The sequence below is a fragment of the Diabrotica undecimpunctata genome, chromosome 3 (assembly GCF_040954645.1).
Source record: "Diabrotica undecimpunctata isolate CICGRU chromosome 3, icDiaUnde3, whole genome shotgun sequence".
Lineage (NCBI taxonomy): Eukaryota > Metazoa > Arthropoda > Insecta > Coleoptera > Chrysomelidae > Diabrotica > Diabrotica undecimpunctata.
Genome location: NC_092805.1, coordinates 37,303,907 through 37,320,788, shown reverse-complemented (window position 1 = coordinate 37,320,788; position 16,882 = coordinate 37,303,907). Strand labels below are relative to the sequence as shown.

General features: G+C 32.0%; 1 protein-coding gene across 1 annotated transcript in view; it reads right to left on the bottom strand.

Annotated features, from left to right (window-relative positions):
* Positions 1–16,882, bottom strand: part of LOC140436698 (cytochrome P450 4C1-like) — a 62,424-nt gene that overhangs the window by 33,945 nt on the left and 11,597 nt on the right. Inside the window, exons 3-8 of the mRNA XM_072525739.1 lie at positions 7,821–8,018; positions 7,581–7,766; positions 7,449–7,518; positions 4,400–4,526; positions 4,258–4,345; positions 301–401 (exon numbers count right to left, since the gene is read on the bottom strand). Of these exons, the coding sequence (XP_072381840.1) occupies positions 301–401; positions 4,258–4,345; positions 4,400–4,526; positions 7,449–7,518; positions 7,581–7,766; positions 7,821–8,018 (770 nt within the window). The remainder of the gene's footprint in view (positions 1–300; positions 402–4,257; positions 4,346–4,399; positions 4,527–7,448; positions 7,519–7,580; positions 7,767–7,820; positions 8,019–16,882) is intronic.

The window sequence follows — 16,882 nt, the reverse complement described above, 5'->3', positions numbered from 1 at the left end:
GTACGATTCATTATTTAATTTTCTGAAAATAAAAATTCGCATATATGGAAAACAACATTTTTTTTTAAATCTTTTGAATACCATATTTTGTATTAAACAAAGGATGATTTGAACAATATCTTAACCCAAATAATACCGATACAGAAAGCGAAGCGAAAACGATGGAGTCTATAAAGAAAACTTGGATTGGCCGATGTTCAGGGGCTGCTGTATGATCCCACAGTGTTCGTTAAGGGTTAAGGTGTGTATCACACTTATGTTACATATAAATTGTCAGTACTATAAATAAATATTACTTACTGCAGCCAAAAATGTTTTGACTTCATCTAGCAGTTCTTGCTCAGAGAATTTAGTATTTTCCAAAATAAGATCTAAAAATGCAAAAGCTTCGCCAGGTGAACCTAAAATTAAAATTTTAATTTTAATGTGGCAACATATTTTATTTGGTATAAGGAAAAATCAATGGTAAAACTATTTTTTGTGCTTATTCATGTTGCATAATATTGTACTAAGCCACAGTTTTGGATGGTTTTTACAAAGATAATATTGGTTAACATTTTCATAGATTTTTTCTGCTTGTTTTTTAAGCATAATCAGAAAGAAAAGGTTACTGTACTTCTTTATATTACAAAATTTTGTATATTTGATTAAAACCCCTGTTGTAAGTTACTGTAAGTCTGTAAGAGTTTTAGTGTCCCTGAGACCTCTCCCCAGCTATCTTATCTCCTAAAGAGCAGTAATCATGAGCTTATATCTTTTTAGTTCTTGCAGAAGTGCGGTTTGAGCTCCTGGTTTATTTAGTGTCCTCACATTCCAGTTTTCAAATATATAGTCCATGTTTTATAGCTTGAGTCGTTTCCGAAAGTTTCGTCCTGTATTTCGAGGCAAATGTTCAGGTTTGGTAACAGTGTGTGTTTTCCGAGAGTGGGTTGTCAGTCCACTGCCCAACCTTCCTCTTTTACCCGGGCCATAGGCGGAGTTCAGAGTCGTATTGGTATGGCAAAAAATGCAATGAGTCGCCTAACTAAAGTTTGGAAAGATAGATATATCTCTCAAAATATCAATATGAGACTGGTAAATGCCTGGTAAAAGCAAAAATAATGATCAACATTAGACGAGAGAGGACAGCAATAATAACAGAGAGGCATTCTAATAAATGGAAATCGATAGAAGATAGAGTAGCTTATCAGAATCTCATAACTTCAGAACTGAAAGAAGTAGAACATCTAAATGAAAATGCATTAGATATAGAGGTGACAAACATGCGAATAAATAGTGGGATTTGAAACGCTCATAGAAAATATAAGGAAAAAGGAAAAAAACAAGATGGATAAACTCACTCAAGCTACTAAAGATCTTATAAACAAAAGAAGAGAATTGAAAGACAAATACACAGATAATTCTATAACACTTAGACAGTTAAACAAAGACATCACAAAATCCATTCGAAAAGATGTCATAAATTACAACACTGAATACATAACTCAAGCCTTTGATAAAAATAAAAGTTTAAAGGTTTTGCGCCGACAAATGACTGAAGGATCGAAAAATATTTGTAAACTTGTAAATACAAATAGAGAAACTACAACAAATAAGGAAGATATTTTAAAAATTGCTTATTAAAAAAGATTTTTACTCAGAATTGTATAAGCAAGAAGAACTTCCAGACCCAGATCAAAATCAAATTACAAAAGTTCAAAATGTAGGCTCAGAATCCCAGATATCACAACAGAGGAAATAAAATCAGCTCACTCGGAGATGAAAAACAATAAATCACCTGGAGAAGATGGGATAGTCATTGAATAAATCAAAGAAGGAAAGAAAACGTTAGTAAATGTGTTGAAAAAGAGGTTCAATACTTGTTTGATAAGAGGGGTAACCCCCTCCCAGTGGCATAATACAATAATAACCATAATGCACAAAAAGGTGACATTTCAGACCTAAAGAACTACAGACCTATTAGTTTGCTCTCCCATACATACAAACTATTCATTAAGATAATAACAAAACGGCTTGTCACCAAACTGGATAGTTACCAACCTTGTAAACAGGCTGGGCTCCGCTCCAGATACGGAACAAATGATCATCTATAAGTTATAAAAACGCTAATAGAAAAGTGTACAACAAGCCTATCTTTCTTATATTCGTAGATTATGAAAAGGCTACAGATTATCATAAAATGCTTCGAGCATTGGCTGATTGCCGCATTGACTACCGATATATCGCCTTGATTAAAAGTATTTACGAATCTGATACAGCTTGTGTCCGCCTTCATGAAGATACCAAGAAGTTTCGAATAGAACGTGGAATTAGACAGGGTAATACTATCTCCCCTTAATTGTTTACAGCTGTTCTTGAATATCTGTTCTAGCAAACGGAATGAGAGGATAACATCGGAATTAATATAAATGGGGAAGATCGGAACCACCTAAGATTTGCCGATGACATCGTTTTAATATCTGATAGAGTTGATAAAGCTACAAAAATTCTACACATGCTCTATAAAGTGTCAAAAACAATTGGTCTTAAAATTAACACCTCAAAGACAAAATTTATGACCACCCTTGTAGTCAGCGGTAAGATTCTGATTGAGAGCCATAGCATCGACCAAGTAATAGCTTACAAATATCTAAGGCATGAGATCCGCTTAGGCCGAGATAAATCAGACAACTGAAATACAAAGAAGGATAGGTCTCACATGGGCTGCCTTTGGTAGATTGAATAACATTTTTAAGTCTGTTATCCCAGTTTGTTTAAAAAGGAAGGTATTTAACCAGTGCGTTTTACCGGTTCTTACATATGGTGCAGAAACACTGACTCTGACAAAAAGAACAATACATAAAATAAGAGTTATACAACGCGCTATGGAAAGAACAATATTAGGTATTACCATCAGAGATAAAGTACCAAACCTAGAAATAAGAAGAGCAGGAGTCACAGATGCAGTTGAAAAAATAGCCATGGCTAAATGGACTTGGGCCGGACATATTTTCAGATTAACGGGTAATAGATGGACCAGAAAGATTCTGAAATGGCGACCAAGGCAAGAGGCATATCGAAGCAGAGGACGACCACCGACTAGATGGACGGATGATATCAAGCGCATCACCACAAACTGGATGCAAGAAGCTCAAGATAGATATAGGTGGAAAATTTTACGGGCGGTCTACGTTCAGCAGTGAACGTAGGCTATAGTGAATATAGGATAATTGATGAAATGCCTTGTATCTTCAATATTTCTATACGGGGTAGAGACTTGGACTCTTCGCGGATGCAAGCGCCAAAAAATTAATGCTTTTGAGAAGTGGTTCCAGCACCACTTCTCAAATCCTGCGCATACCTTGGACATAGGACAAACGTTTTCATTCTATACCAACTCGAGATTAAAAAAAGGCTGTCCACAAAATGTCTGCAATGTATTCTGCAATTTTTGGGTCACGTGGTTTGCAGAGGTGACGATAGTTTGGAGAGATTAATTGTTTCTGGAAACGTTCCGGGGAGAAGATTAAGAAGACGATCACCAACTAGATGGTCCGACCAAATTAAGAATTCAGCTGGGAACTTATTCTGCGAAGCCCTCAGAGCAGCTGAAGATAGACGCGAAAGGAGAAAAATTGTTCGGAATATTGGAAAAAAATGGAGAACGACAAGAGGGAGAAGAAACGACAGTTGCATTTGTTGTTGTAATCCGTATTGTATATGTAGGTTTGGATCGTTCAAATTTTGAATCACGTTACCAGGATATATTTAAAACTGCAGGGTATACCTACTTTGAGAGTAGGGTTGATTGTGGTTTGTAGTATCATTTGGAATCATATAATTAGCTTGGTAACCGCTACCACTAGTTTTGTCTATTTTTAGCACTTGGCGTTCTGAATGTGAGTATAATAGTGTGAATAGTTCACTAAGACTTCTGTAGTTTAAGTTGACAATGTTTAAATGTATTGAGCTCTATCAAAATTTCGATGTATCATCTTTAGCCTGACAAAATCTGCAATTAGCACTTTCTATCAGTCCGATTATATTTATATGACCCTTGAGGCGATAGTGCCCTGTTGAGAGACCTACGATAAATTCAGAGCAAAACCATTATATATTTAGTAAAAAAGGTTGGATTAAAAGAACAACTAACTTAGTGATGGGCCACAACAGACCTCTTAACAACAAACAACAGACTCTTAAGGCAAATAAAAGAGTAGTAAAGCGCCCACTTATATTAAACCTAGCCTGTACAATAGTATTCTATTACCCTATTACCTTTGACAATCGGGGCGACAGCATCTTCAAAGCACGAATTTCTTCTGATAGATTTACTCGAATAGTCTCTTAGCTTATTTGATATTACCTACAAGATTATGTGTTATTATAATTAGTGCCGTTTTAGATTAAAAATACTTACAGTAGATACGAAATCGTCAAATATTTTTAAAGATTTGTCAAACTCTCTGCTTATCGGATATAATTTCCAAGTAAATTGCAATTGATGCCAGAAATGAAGAGTCCTTACACTCGTAATTTCCATTAATCTAAAATTCAAAATATATTAGTCTATTTAAACTTTTGATTCAGATACAAACATCGCCCTTAAATAAATAACTGACTGTATTACTTTAACGGCTGACAAGTATTGTCCCTTGGTGGAATTAGGCATGCGAAGAAGCTCTATCCGAAAATTTAGATCCGCTCTTAACAAAATGCGCCCCAACAATACTCCTGCCAATCTTATAATTCACAAAAAACTTAAAGACAAAGCCAGATATATTATTAAACAAAGTCAAAAACCTCTTGGCAAAATTATGTCTTATTCTTAACAATTCACACATGCGCAAGTCAGTTCTGGAACAAAATAAAACATTTACAGGGTCGCAAATCTAGTAATAAGGTTTCTAAACTTATCATAGATGACAGAGTTATCTGTGATAGCCAATGGATTTCTAACCCTTTCGCACTTCTCTTTGAACAAAAATTTAAAAATAAGTATCACTATTTTGAGTCCAACTCTTCTCTTGTTTCTTATATCATAACTAAATCTACTGATCCTCTTGACAGTACACACGTCAATAAACCTTTTACCCCCTACGAACGAAAATTAGTCTTTTCCTCCTGTAGAAGCAATGCAGCAGGCTCTTATAACATCCCGTACATTTTCTTAAAAAATGCTATCCAATGTCCCTCTTTGCAAACTACTGGATTTTTATTATCTTGTATAAAACTCACAACAATTTTTAGTAAGATGGTGTGATTCTACTATTATTCCAATAATGAAAAAGGATTAACTCTCCTCATTACCAAAGTGTTATTTATTTCTCTAGCCTCTATTTCTTTTACTAACACTACCTATAAACTTCTTATAAAATGACTAATAAAATACTTCTATGGTTTTTTGACTTTTGCAAAAGTACAATCAAATTCCAAAATTTTTATCCGGGTTTCGACGTAATCGATCCACTCGGGACAACCTTGCTCTTCTACAAACCCACATTTCAACAGCACTGAACGACTAACAAGAAATAGTCACAGCTATTTTTGACATTGAAAATGCCTATGACACAATTTCTATAAAATTCATATTTAATAAATTACGTCCTTGCAACTTAAATGGAAATATTTTTCGCTTTATAGAAAAGTTCTTGCAACCCAGAACCTTTAAAGTATCTGTAAATGAAAAGTTTTTTAGAATCTGTATTCAGACTCACGGAGTTCCTCAAAGTCTTATCTCATGGCACATTCGTAAATAAACTATTTATGTCAAAACTTACCAAAGTATTATTTGAATTAAATTGAATATTGGATAATTTATTTAAAAAATCTTGTGTCCTTTTTTTAAAAGTGTCATTTTTATTTGCAAACGGTTGTATAATATTTATTAAAAATTTTGATAGAGTACTACAAGGAGAATTCATGGTATTACAAATGGGTCTAACTGATATATTCGTTTTATGAACTTTCGGTACTCCATAAAAATGAGGTGATTTTATATATTCTGTTTTCCAAAGGCTTTGTTGGAGCCTTTGTTTATTTTGTATGTGGTCCGTTTATTATTAGATCTTTAATTTTGTTTTCATACAATTTTAGCAAACAATATTTTGGTCTAGCAGTGGGTTCTAGTTTATCTCCAATATTAGCCGATATATTTAGGGAAGATTTTGAAACAATTATTATTTCTAAACAAAATTTAAAATCCACAGTATGGTGTAGATATATAGATGATGTATTCTCAATATGGCCTCATGGATCACACATGGATTGTTGGACACATTCCTAAATGATATAAACGATAAAGAAGAGACAATAACATTTACCATGGAAAATAAATATAATAACACACTACCTTTCCTGTATGTTTTAATCTCTAAGAACGATACTGGATATGAGACTCAGGTTTATAGAAAACCAACACACACCAACAGATATTTAAATTTAAAATCAAATTACAATATAAATATTAAAAAGGGGATCATTAAATCCTTATATGATAAAGCCAAAGTTACTTGTTCCAACGAAAATTCGTTTTTGGAGGAAAAACATTTGTTAACATCTGTTTTATTAAAAAATAATTATCCTTTATCGTTTATAAATAAGAAATTTTCAACAATCGACCGAATAGAACAGAACAACTTAGAACGAGATCCTACAGCATACACAAGTAATAATACGAGGAAAATAACAATACAATACATAAAAGGATTATCAGAAAAACTTAAAAGGATAGGAAATAAATTCAACATTCCAATAACATTCAAAATAACAAACACATTGAGATCTATTTTGTCTAAAACCAAACCTAACAATGAATAAGAAAGGACAAATAATTGCAATTATAAAATACCTCGTGAATGCGATCAGTTTTATTTGGGTGAAACATTAAGGCCATTAAATATTAGAATGAGTGGACATCAATCTTATATTAAAAATAGAGAATTTATTGATAGATCTCAAATATTCAAATGGGATAATGAACATAGGACTCAATGGAATGATTCAAGTATAGTCCTAAAAGAAACGGATGGTAAAAAGAGAAAAGAAGAGCTTTTTCGAGCTTCATTTCCTGAACTAGTAATCGAATGAACTATTTTACAAGTAAAGTCGTCCTAGGAACGCAACTCGGCAATATTGGCAAATACCATTTTAAAGTCATCTACTTTAAAATGTATAATATGTGTCTGAATTGTCAATGTAAATGAGCCAGATAAAATTAAATTATTTGACAAATTTTTCACCAAGTAACAAAAAAACAAAATTGTTTAATTTACTAATGTTTGTGTTTTGAGAACGATTTCCGAAGTAGAAATTGAAACGTCAATAAACTTACTTTAACATTTAATTGTGACTTATTCCCATTTAAATAGTAAGTACTTTAACATGCCACAAGAAAATAGCTTCAGAACAATAACAATTTTTTACAATCATAACAAAGATTTTAGAACGCAACTTAAAACAGAACTTACTTATCTAAAGCTCTGGCAAATTCCGTTTCGTTTGTCGTTTGAGTATTCATATTTATTCCAAGAGCTGTTTCTAAAATATAAATAAAAAAAATATTATAATACCTAATGTGAACACAAATCAGCTATACTTACCACATATTATATCCAAAGTGCAGCAAGATAGAAAATGAAATAGCTCTATATTTTTAGTTCCAACTTCTCTTTCAAGCACATTCACAAGTATTTCGGCTTTATTCCAGAATACATCCTGATAAGCATCGAGTATTTTTTGATTAAAAGCTGGCATTATAGCTTTGCGATGTTTTTTCCATATTCTAGCTAAAAACGAATGTTTTCAAAAAGTGTATAGCCCGAGGGAACATAATAACATACCTCTACCAGACAGCAGACCTTCTCCGATAACATTACTCAGGAACTTATAGAGATGGTCTTTATTCAAAGCTGACTGATTCATTAATACTTTTTCCACGTATTCCGGTTTTGATACTAAGAAATAAAGTTTAGGTCCAAACCAAACAGCGGCTACTTTTGGGTAAGCGATTTGTACGTCTACTAAACGTTGTAACATTACTAAAAATAACATGATGTTCAGTAGTATCTATTCTAAAGGTATTTTATTGTGACATTTTTTAATTAAAATATAAAGGGTGTTGATAACAACTTAATCCGTAACCGGTAACCTGAAGTCACGCAGACGACCCATAATCTAGCGGTGACAAATGAGCGGAATCCAATTTAACCTACGTAATATTTTTTCACCCATTTTTACTAATTTATTACCATCCTAATAATTTTTCACCACCAAACCACCCTTAATGGGAGCGTTTTTGTTGGTTTAAGATTCAAGCTAGCAGAATTCAGAAAAAAAACTTTTTGCCTAAGGCATATTTTTTCACCCATTTTTCACTAATTTATTACCACCCTAATAATTTTTCACCACCAAACCACCCTTAAGGGGAGCGATTTTATTTTGCTGTCTTACGGTTAAAACTATTGAATTCCAAAAAAAATATTTGTGATATACCACAGTGCTCTGCTAGGTTTTTATGAATTTATTACCACCTTAGTAATTTTTTACCCGTTAACTACTCCTTATGAGAAGTCAATAATTCTGTTGGGTTTATACTTAAGGTGATAAAAAATCTATTTTGACAAATACTGAACTCTTCTTGTAACTTAAAGTATAAATTGCTTGCCAGGTTTTTACTGAATTTTATCCACCCTCACAATTTTTGACCCACTAAGCCACACTTAATGGGAAACATTCAACAAGATACGCATTCACGCTAGCTAAATGTGAAATCTTTTTGGAAATACAAAAGTGCTCTGCTAGATTTTTACTATATTTTTAACAGCCTAGTCATTGTTTTCTTAACTACCCTAATTAATAAAGCTCGGATTTATAGGCAACAAAAAATGAAGGAAAAGGCGCCTATATAGGCAAAGATTTTTATTAAAAAAGGCAGGAGTATTAACATTTAGGCAAAATATAGGCAATAAAGGAATTAAAGGAATATAACTTATTATTTATTGTACAAAGTGAATTAACGTAATATTAACTTAAGGCAAGTATATTTACACATCATAATCATAACATTAGTATAAATAAACTAGTAACTAAATAACTGTAAATTAATAATTAAACATTGTAACCACTTAAAATTTTATCATTAATAGAAACAACTAAATGTTTTTCGATATTTTCGGTCTTAAAACTATGTCTTCGATCACTTAAAATTTGTACATTGAAAACAAACGTTCGACATCGACAGATGTAATTGGAGCATATTTCAGAGCGGATAAGAAATCTGGCATAATTTGAAATTCCTCGGAAAATGTCCCATTCAAAACTTTAGCAACATTAGATAAAAACGAAAAACCTTTATTCTTGTCGAAAACATATTTCATTTTTTTTAAATTAATTGATCGTTACTTCCAGGTGCCGATTTAATTTTCGTCTTTAAATTATCTATTAATTTTACAGACTTACATAAATTTATCTCTTGTTTTTCTAATAATGTAATTGTGGTAACTATTAATTTATAATTGTCATTGATATAAGCGAGTTCCTGTTTTAATTTGCGATTGTTTAATATTTTTTTTGTTTCTCGAATGGCTTCGGAAATATCATCATCAAATTCTGACATAACTAATTCTATTTCATTGCAGTGTTCAAAGTAAAAAAAAACTGTTTCAAGCCAGGTTCCCTACCTTGTAATTACTGTTTTAGGTGGCAAAGGGACACCGGGAAGTTTCTTTATATATTTGCACCCTCAATGGAGCCTTTAAAAAAACTTTTTTCATAAAATTTATAAAATTATTTACCAACGGAAACAGATTTCTTATTTCTTCAGCAATTCTATTTACCCCGTGGGCTACACAAGGGCAATAAATTAGGATAAAAAATTTTTAAATTAACAGCAGCTTTTAACATATATATGCCGCAGCATCTGAAAGCATTAAAACTATTTTATTCACTAGTATAGCGTTGGGTAAAATGAGGTTTGTTAAACTATCTTGTATAAACCGACTTATTGTAAAATTGTTTGTTTTTTCCAATTCTTTAACGGCAACTAAATAAGGTTTTCTCGCAAAGTTTTCGTTCAAAATTCCAATCATTAAATTAGCTATATACCTGCCGCATACATCTGTCGTTTCATCCACGATACGATAATTTACAAAAAATTGCCCTCTAACTCCCGCTTAATTTTTGAAATACATTCCACATAACATTTTTCCACAGTATGTTTTCTCAATGTACTCTCTTCCGGTAAGGATTTATTAAGATATTTTTCGAATAAGCATTTAAAACTAAGGTTATTAACTTTATATAGAGGAATATTGGATGCAATCATCATCTGGCATAAATCAAATTTAAATGCGTCTTTCTCCTTTTTTTTTGAACTGCTTAAACTATCCCGCAGAGATATTTGGGCTAATTTAGAGCAATTTAATTTTTCCAAATTACGTTTATGAAGTGGGGTTCCACAATGCTGGTCAATAAAGTACTTTTTTCTACTTGAAATATGAGAATTTAAAAAAAAATAATTAGAATTCTAAAACCGCTTTAGAATTTAGTTATGTTGTGGGACGAGAAAAAAAGAGAAAAAATAAAAAAAATTTGCCGCATGGTTTACAAAATGCTCCATGTCCTGCTAGAGAAAGTTCCGAATAAGGTGCGATCCATAGCCTTAATTTAGATGTCATCTTTTCACACAAATGTCTAAAACGTTTTAAAACGTGTTCTTTGCTTTTCGCTATACGCAACAAAACTAAACTAGGATATAGCAATTTGTGACTAAACTCTGATACAGTAACCGACTGTACAACTGATAATAAACTAATAAAGCTTAGGGATTTCCAAATAGTTAACCCTCAAGTCTCGATCAGGTACATTTTCCTAGAAATCTATTATATAAACAAACCATTGGTATTTCATTATTGACCCAAAATTTTATTATATGTATAATGGTTTAGTAATAGAATAATATGGGTAGTACCATGAAATTTTAAAAAAGGCACGAATAATGCAAAAAGTGCAAAAAACAATTATAATAGGCAAAATAGGCAAAATATGCAAAAGAATGCATTTTGCCTATAATCCGAGCTTTACTAATTAAAAACATTCTGAAATGTTACTCTGTTCTAACTAATATTTATTTTTTAAATGTTTAAATATTGAAAATATGAAAAAACTTTATTTCAAAAATTATAAATTTTAACTGTTTTAAAAAATTGACTGTGATTATAGTTGTGAGTTCATGGCTAAGAGAAATCGAATCGTGAGTCCCTTTTATGAATATAAAATAATTGAAATCAAGTTGAGTTTTAGTAAATACAATGGAATAATTACCAGGTAAGAACTATTCAAATTGAAATAAATTTATTATGTCTATTACATTAATTACCTCATTGTAAAGGAGAGTCGGGACACCTTGCGCACCTATTGTTAAAAGATTAAAATTACATCTATAGACCTGAGCGAAGTGTACCGCCAATCAAGGAGTGGGGGCTGCAGTCATAATCGGATTTCTTATTGATGCCGCTCTCTTCACTATTATTTAACTTTGGCAATAATATATTGCAAATATAGCGCCTTTGTACTGTCCTTGAGTGTGTTTTATGCTGAGTACAATAGTTTTTGAGTGATTTTTAATAGTAAACACCACTCCAGATCTATCTACTCACGATCACGTCTATAGTTGATTTTTTACTCTTGAAATGCGAAAACGTGCATTTATTTTATATCGGACGAAAAAGTACGACTTTACGCCCCCAAAATTAGAACGTAAAGTACGTAATTATTAAAAATACCTTTTATAATTTTGTTTTGTCAGTTTATAATTCAACCTAACAGAATTATTAGCTATATAGAGGGGTAAACAATTGTGAAGGTGGTAAATGAATTGGAAAAGCTTTGTAGCACACAGTGGTATTTAAAAATTACTTTTTTTTATTTTAACCCAAGTTACCACGGGTTAGTTGAAAGGCGTAAAAATCGAGCATGATTATGTGGTAGGTATTTCAAAATTTTTATTTGAATTAGCTAGCTTAATTTTCGAGCGTCAGCTTAATAGCTTAGAATTGACGTCCCACAAGGAGTAGTTAAGAAGTGAAAAATTAATAGGGTGGTTATAAATTTGTAAAAACTATCAAAACACTTTGGTACTTGAAAAATATATATTTTTTTTAATTCTGCTGGCTCAAATATTTAGCTAGCGGGAACGTTTCCAAATAAAATTGCTTTAGTGGTGGAAAATTATCAGGGTGATGAAAGTGTAGCAAAAACTCATCAGAATACTTTTTTATTTTCATTGTAAGTAGAGTACAGTGGAATATAAAAAAAAATCGCCATAAATTGTAGCCTAACAAAATAATTGATTGATAGAGTACAGTAAAATTGTAAAAATAGATTTTTTATCACCTTAAATTTTAACCTAAGAATTGTTGACTTTCCACATGAGTTAGTTGAGGGTGAAAAATTACTAGGGTGGTAATAAATTCACTGAACACTGTTCGCAGAACACTGTGGTATTTTAAAAATAATTTTTATGTACGTTTCCAAATAAGATTGGTTTAGGGGTGCAATATTATCAGGGTGGCTAAAATTTGTTAAATATTTAAAAAACACTTTTTTATTATAGTTATAAGTAGTGGAGAGTGAATTTGAAAAAAAAAATTTTTTCCCTTAAATTTTAATCTAACAGAAATATTGAATTTCCATAAGGGGTAATTACATAGAGCAAAAAGACAAAATAGGGAATCTAATCGTTATAAAAAGGAGACCAAAAAAGTGGCCTCTGATGGCGGACATATCACGAAATGCGAATGCGCCAAATTTAAATTTCATGACCCTTCACAATAATCATACAGTGGTGTAGGAGTTCTAATTTATCTATTTATTTGTTATATTACATAATATTAATACATAATACACTTAAAATACTTTTTTTAACACTGGAACACAATAAAGATTTAATTAAATAATAACAATATAAAATATACACAATAGTCTAAACTGTGAAACAATTGTTAAAAAACTTCAATAGAAAATACAAATAATCTTTCATGTGACAGTTGGGACAAACAATAACATCAGCAATAACATAGCCCAATTAAATTTAATTTCTTAAACAAGGAAAGAGTCTCTCTTTCCTTGTTTAATGTGGCCTCTCAAGATGGCACTTCCTGTCTAACAATATTTTTGCCCCCACTAACTTTACATTTCCTCTCTTTTTGCTCGATGGGTAATTACCGGGTGAAAAATTTATATGGTGGTAATAAATTCATAAAAACCTAGCAGAGTACTGTGGCATATCATAAATATTTTTTTTTTTTGAATTCTACTAGTTTTAATAGTAAGCCAGCAAAATCGCTCCCCTTAAGGGTGGGTTGGTTGTGAAAATTGGCAAAAAATATGCCATCGGCAAAAAGGTTTTTTTTTCGACTTCTGCTTGCTTGAACCTTAAGCCAACAGAATCGCTCCCATTAAGCTTAATTTATCGTCAAAAATTATTAGGGTGGTAATAAATTAGTAAAAAATGGGTGAAAAAATATTACGTAGGTTAAATTGGATTCCGCTCATTTGTCCCCGCTAGCTTAAGGGTCCCGCAGACTTTAGTTGTTACTTTTTTCCGATAGCCTTAAATTTTGCGCGCGCTCATGTACTTCCAAGTCACTATTGGTAATTATTATTATTCAGTGGGTATTTAGCTAGAGTACTGTGAATATTCAAATTAGAAATCAGAGTCTCAGTGACTCCGTCTCACCGTTAAGGTAAGTTTTGTAATTGTTATAAAATTAAAGATTTTTGTGTAAAACCTGTTATTTTAAAAGGATTTGGTCCCTAGTACATCAAATATAGTTAATTCAATAGACAATAATTTTAAAAGTATGGTCTTAAGAAGGTATAATGAGGAAGAATCTGACTTGTCGGATATAGAAGATGGATATGAAATCGAAGAAGAACATGAATATCGACCTTCAAGTGAAAGTGATGATAATAAACAATCTTTTTTAAATGGAAAAAATGTTGATGAACAATTAGACAAAGGGAATATGGATGAAATTGGAATTAAGTACTATTATGGGAAAGATCGACAAAAGTGGTCGATAAATGAACCTGTAAAGAATGTGCGAACTTCACAATATAATAGTCATAACCCTACCAGGATTAAAATATCCTACTCGTACTCTAGGAGATGAGGCCACACTAGAAGATACATGGAATCTTCTGATCTCTGGTCGAAATTTAAAAGCGACTACGCCATGTAGTTTCTCATTCATTTCGATTGTAGTTAAAACTGGGGATATTTACTTTATCATTTTGACATTGCTGAAAATTTGGGTTGGCCCTCTTGTTTATTGGCTGCACGCTGCACAACGCTTGTTGAATGTTTGTTTTGTTTACGTTACGTGAACGTCTTTTTTTTTTTTCTTGTTTGAGTTGTTAAATCATATAGTGGCCATTCTCAATTATATTTTGAATTAAAAGAAAATGGATGGAGAGGCTGTCGGTGATCGTGGCACTAAATTGTCTGTGGAGCAAAAGGAACTCATGGTGGCTTTTTTGGAGGACCATGCTGATTTTGCTAAGGGCAAACTCCTTGGCCATGATGGCAAGGAAAAAAAAAAGGCGATGTGGGAGATCCTTAAGTTATAACCACTAAGGTTAATATAACCACTAAGATTTGACTTAGTGGTTATATTCTAATATATTTTTAAATTTGCTGCAGCTTAGTAATACTTACCCTAAACATTTTGGGTATCCTAGAGGCATAAACACCCTCCTCCAAATATGGTTCTAATACCCTTATCAAATAATTTGCAGCTTGTTTATTAAGCCGGAATTGCTGCCTAAATTGAGCATCACTTAGTGAAAAAGGATTTTGAGTATTCCGTAACATTCTTCTTATCCTCCGTTGTGAGCGTCGGATATCTATCCTCTCTAATTCCTCCAAAACCAGCAAATTTCCGTAAAACGCAGCCATATTAATACTTTTGCCTCAGTTTTCCTTGCAAGAATCAAAACATAACACCACCTAAACTGAACCTAAGTTCACTTCTCCCAGTCCAGCCACTCATGTCAGATTAATTTAGACTCTAAATAAAATTTCAACCACTTTCTTGAAGTTGAAATTAATTTAGATAAATCGAAAATTAGTGACGTCGTTTGGTTAGTTCAGCTGAAATCCACAAGGCTCGCAAAGTCGCATTTCGACGTCGCCATATTAATTTCGACATGTTTGAGTCGAAATCTCAATTAGAATCAGGGCCATGAAGCTATGATAAATACTATAGTGCAGTATACAAATTTAAATATTGCAGAAATTCGAATAAGGTTTGCTGTAGAGACACGCACAGATTTGACAGCATTTTTGAAATGTTTTTTGAAAATTGTCAAGATGTATTTACCATCGGAAAAAAATGCATACATTGATGAGATGTTAATCGAGTTTAGGGCCGGTGCATATTTCGGATGTACATACCAAATAAGCCACGAAAATATGGCATAAAACTAATGTTAATAACTAACGCTAAGACTCAATATATATATATATATATATATATATATATATATATATATATATATATATATATATATATATATATATATATATATATATCTTAGTAAGTTTTGATCAACCCCACTTTTTCTGAATTAATAAAATTGATGTTTGACACCAATTATTTAATTTTCAGTGACAAATATCATCGTCAAGTTTTTGGAACTCCTATGGGGTCCACGATTTCTCCTATTCGAGTCAACTTTGTACTAGACGATCTTATTAACGAGAGTATCAAGAAGTTAGATTTTCAGGTTCCCTTTGTACAACGGTATGTCGACGATCTGATTTTAGCAATCCCGCCAGACAAGACGGTGGACACCTTATTTGTTTAAGGAGTCCGTGGGACTCCACACCACGCTCAATTTAACTGAAATTGCACCTCACCGGTTACGGGTTGAGATTAAAACTACTGTAAGTCGGAGGCCGTTCTAAACATAAAAATTTTGAAAGTTTAAACTATTTTATTTTCCTACACTTTAAAGTCAGATTAAGATTATAAAACGGTGTTATCTTATGAGTTATACCACAATACGACAAATTTTATAATATCCTTTAAGGCAGTAAAATTATCTTGTGAAATTCCACGATACACCACCAGTAAAAACCAATAAAGCACTAATCTTACTATGCCAATATAATATATATTCAATTAAACATTAAATAACTCTTAACATCAACATCAATTTTTACGTTAATTGAAGGGGTCAGTGCAAAAAGCAGCTAAGTCCATATTTTTCTATAATTGAGTGGCAACATCTGTATAAAATTATGTGTACTAAAAGTTGTCGAAGTTGTAACGTTATAAACGTCACATCTTTATTAATTTGTTTTTAAATAATTATTTTATTTAATTTTCTTTACTAATTTATTAATTCCTTTATCTCCAGTTTAGTTTTTATCATTTTTTATTCAAAAAGTAGTTGGCGCCCTCTGTCTTTCTTTTCTCTCTCTTTCTGTCCGGTAGATTAAATATTCTGTTCTGTGTTGACCATCGAGTTGGAATCTATGGAGAAGCTATGAGCATATTAACGTGTGTATTAAAAACGGCGTAGGTAGGCGCGGCTAACGATGATACCAATATGGCGGTGGGATCATGGCCGGACTCAATAATATTAAAACTACTATACAAATATGACTAGTTATTCAGAAGATTTAATCATAATTTAAAAAAGTGCAGTACATTTTTAATAAACTATGATTTATTTATCCCGCGGTAAACACTAAAAACACGATATATTATACATAAAGATAAATGAATACAGTCAAATACTATTAATTTATTCTCTGAAGTACGGGCCATTACTTTGTTTACATATTTGTATACTAACCTGTAGAACGTTATTCCTAAAGATTTTTTATTAACAT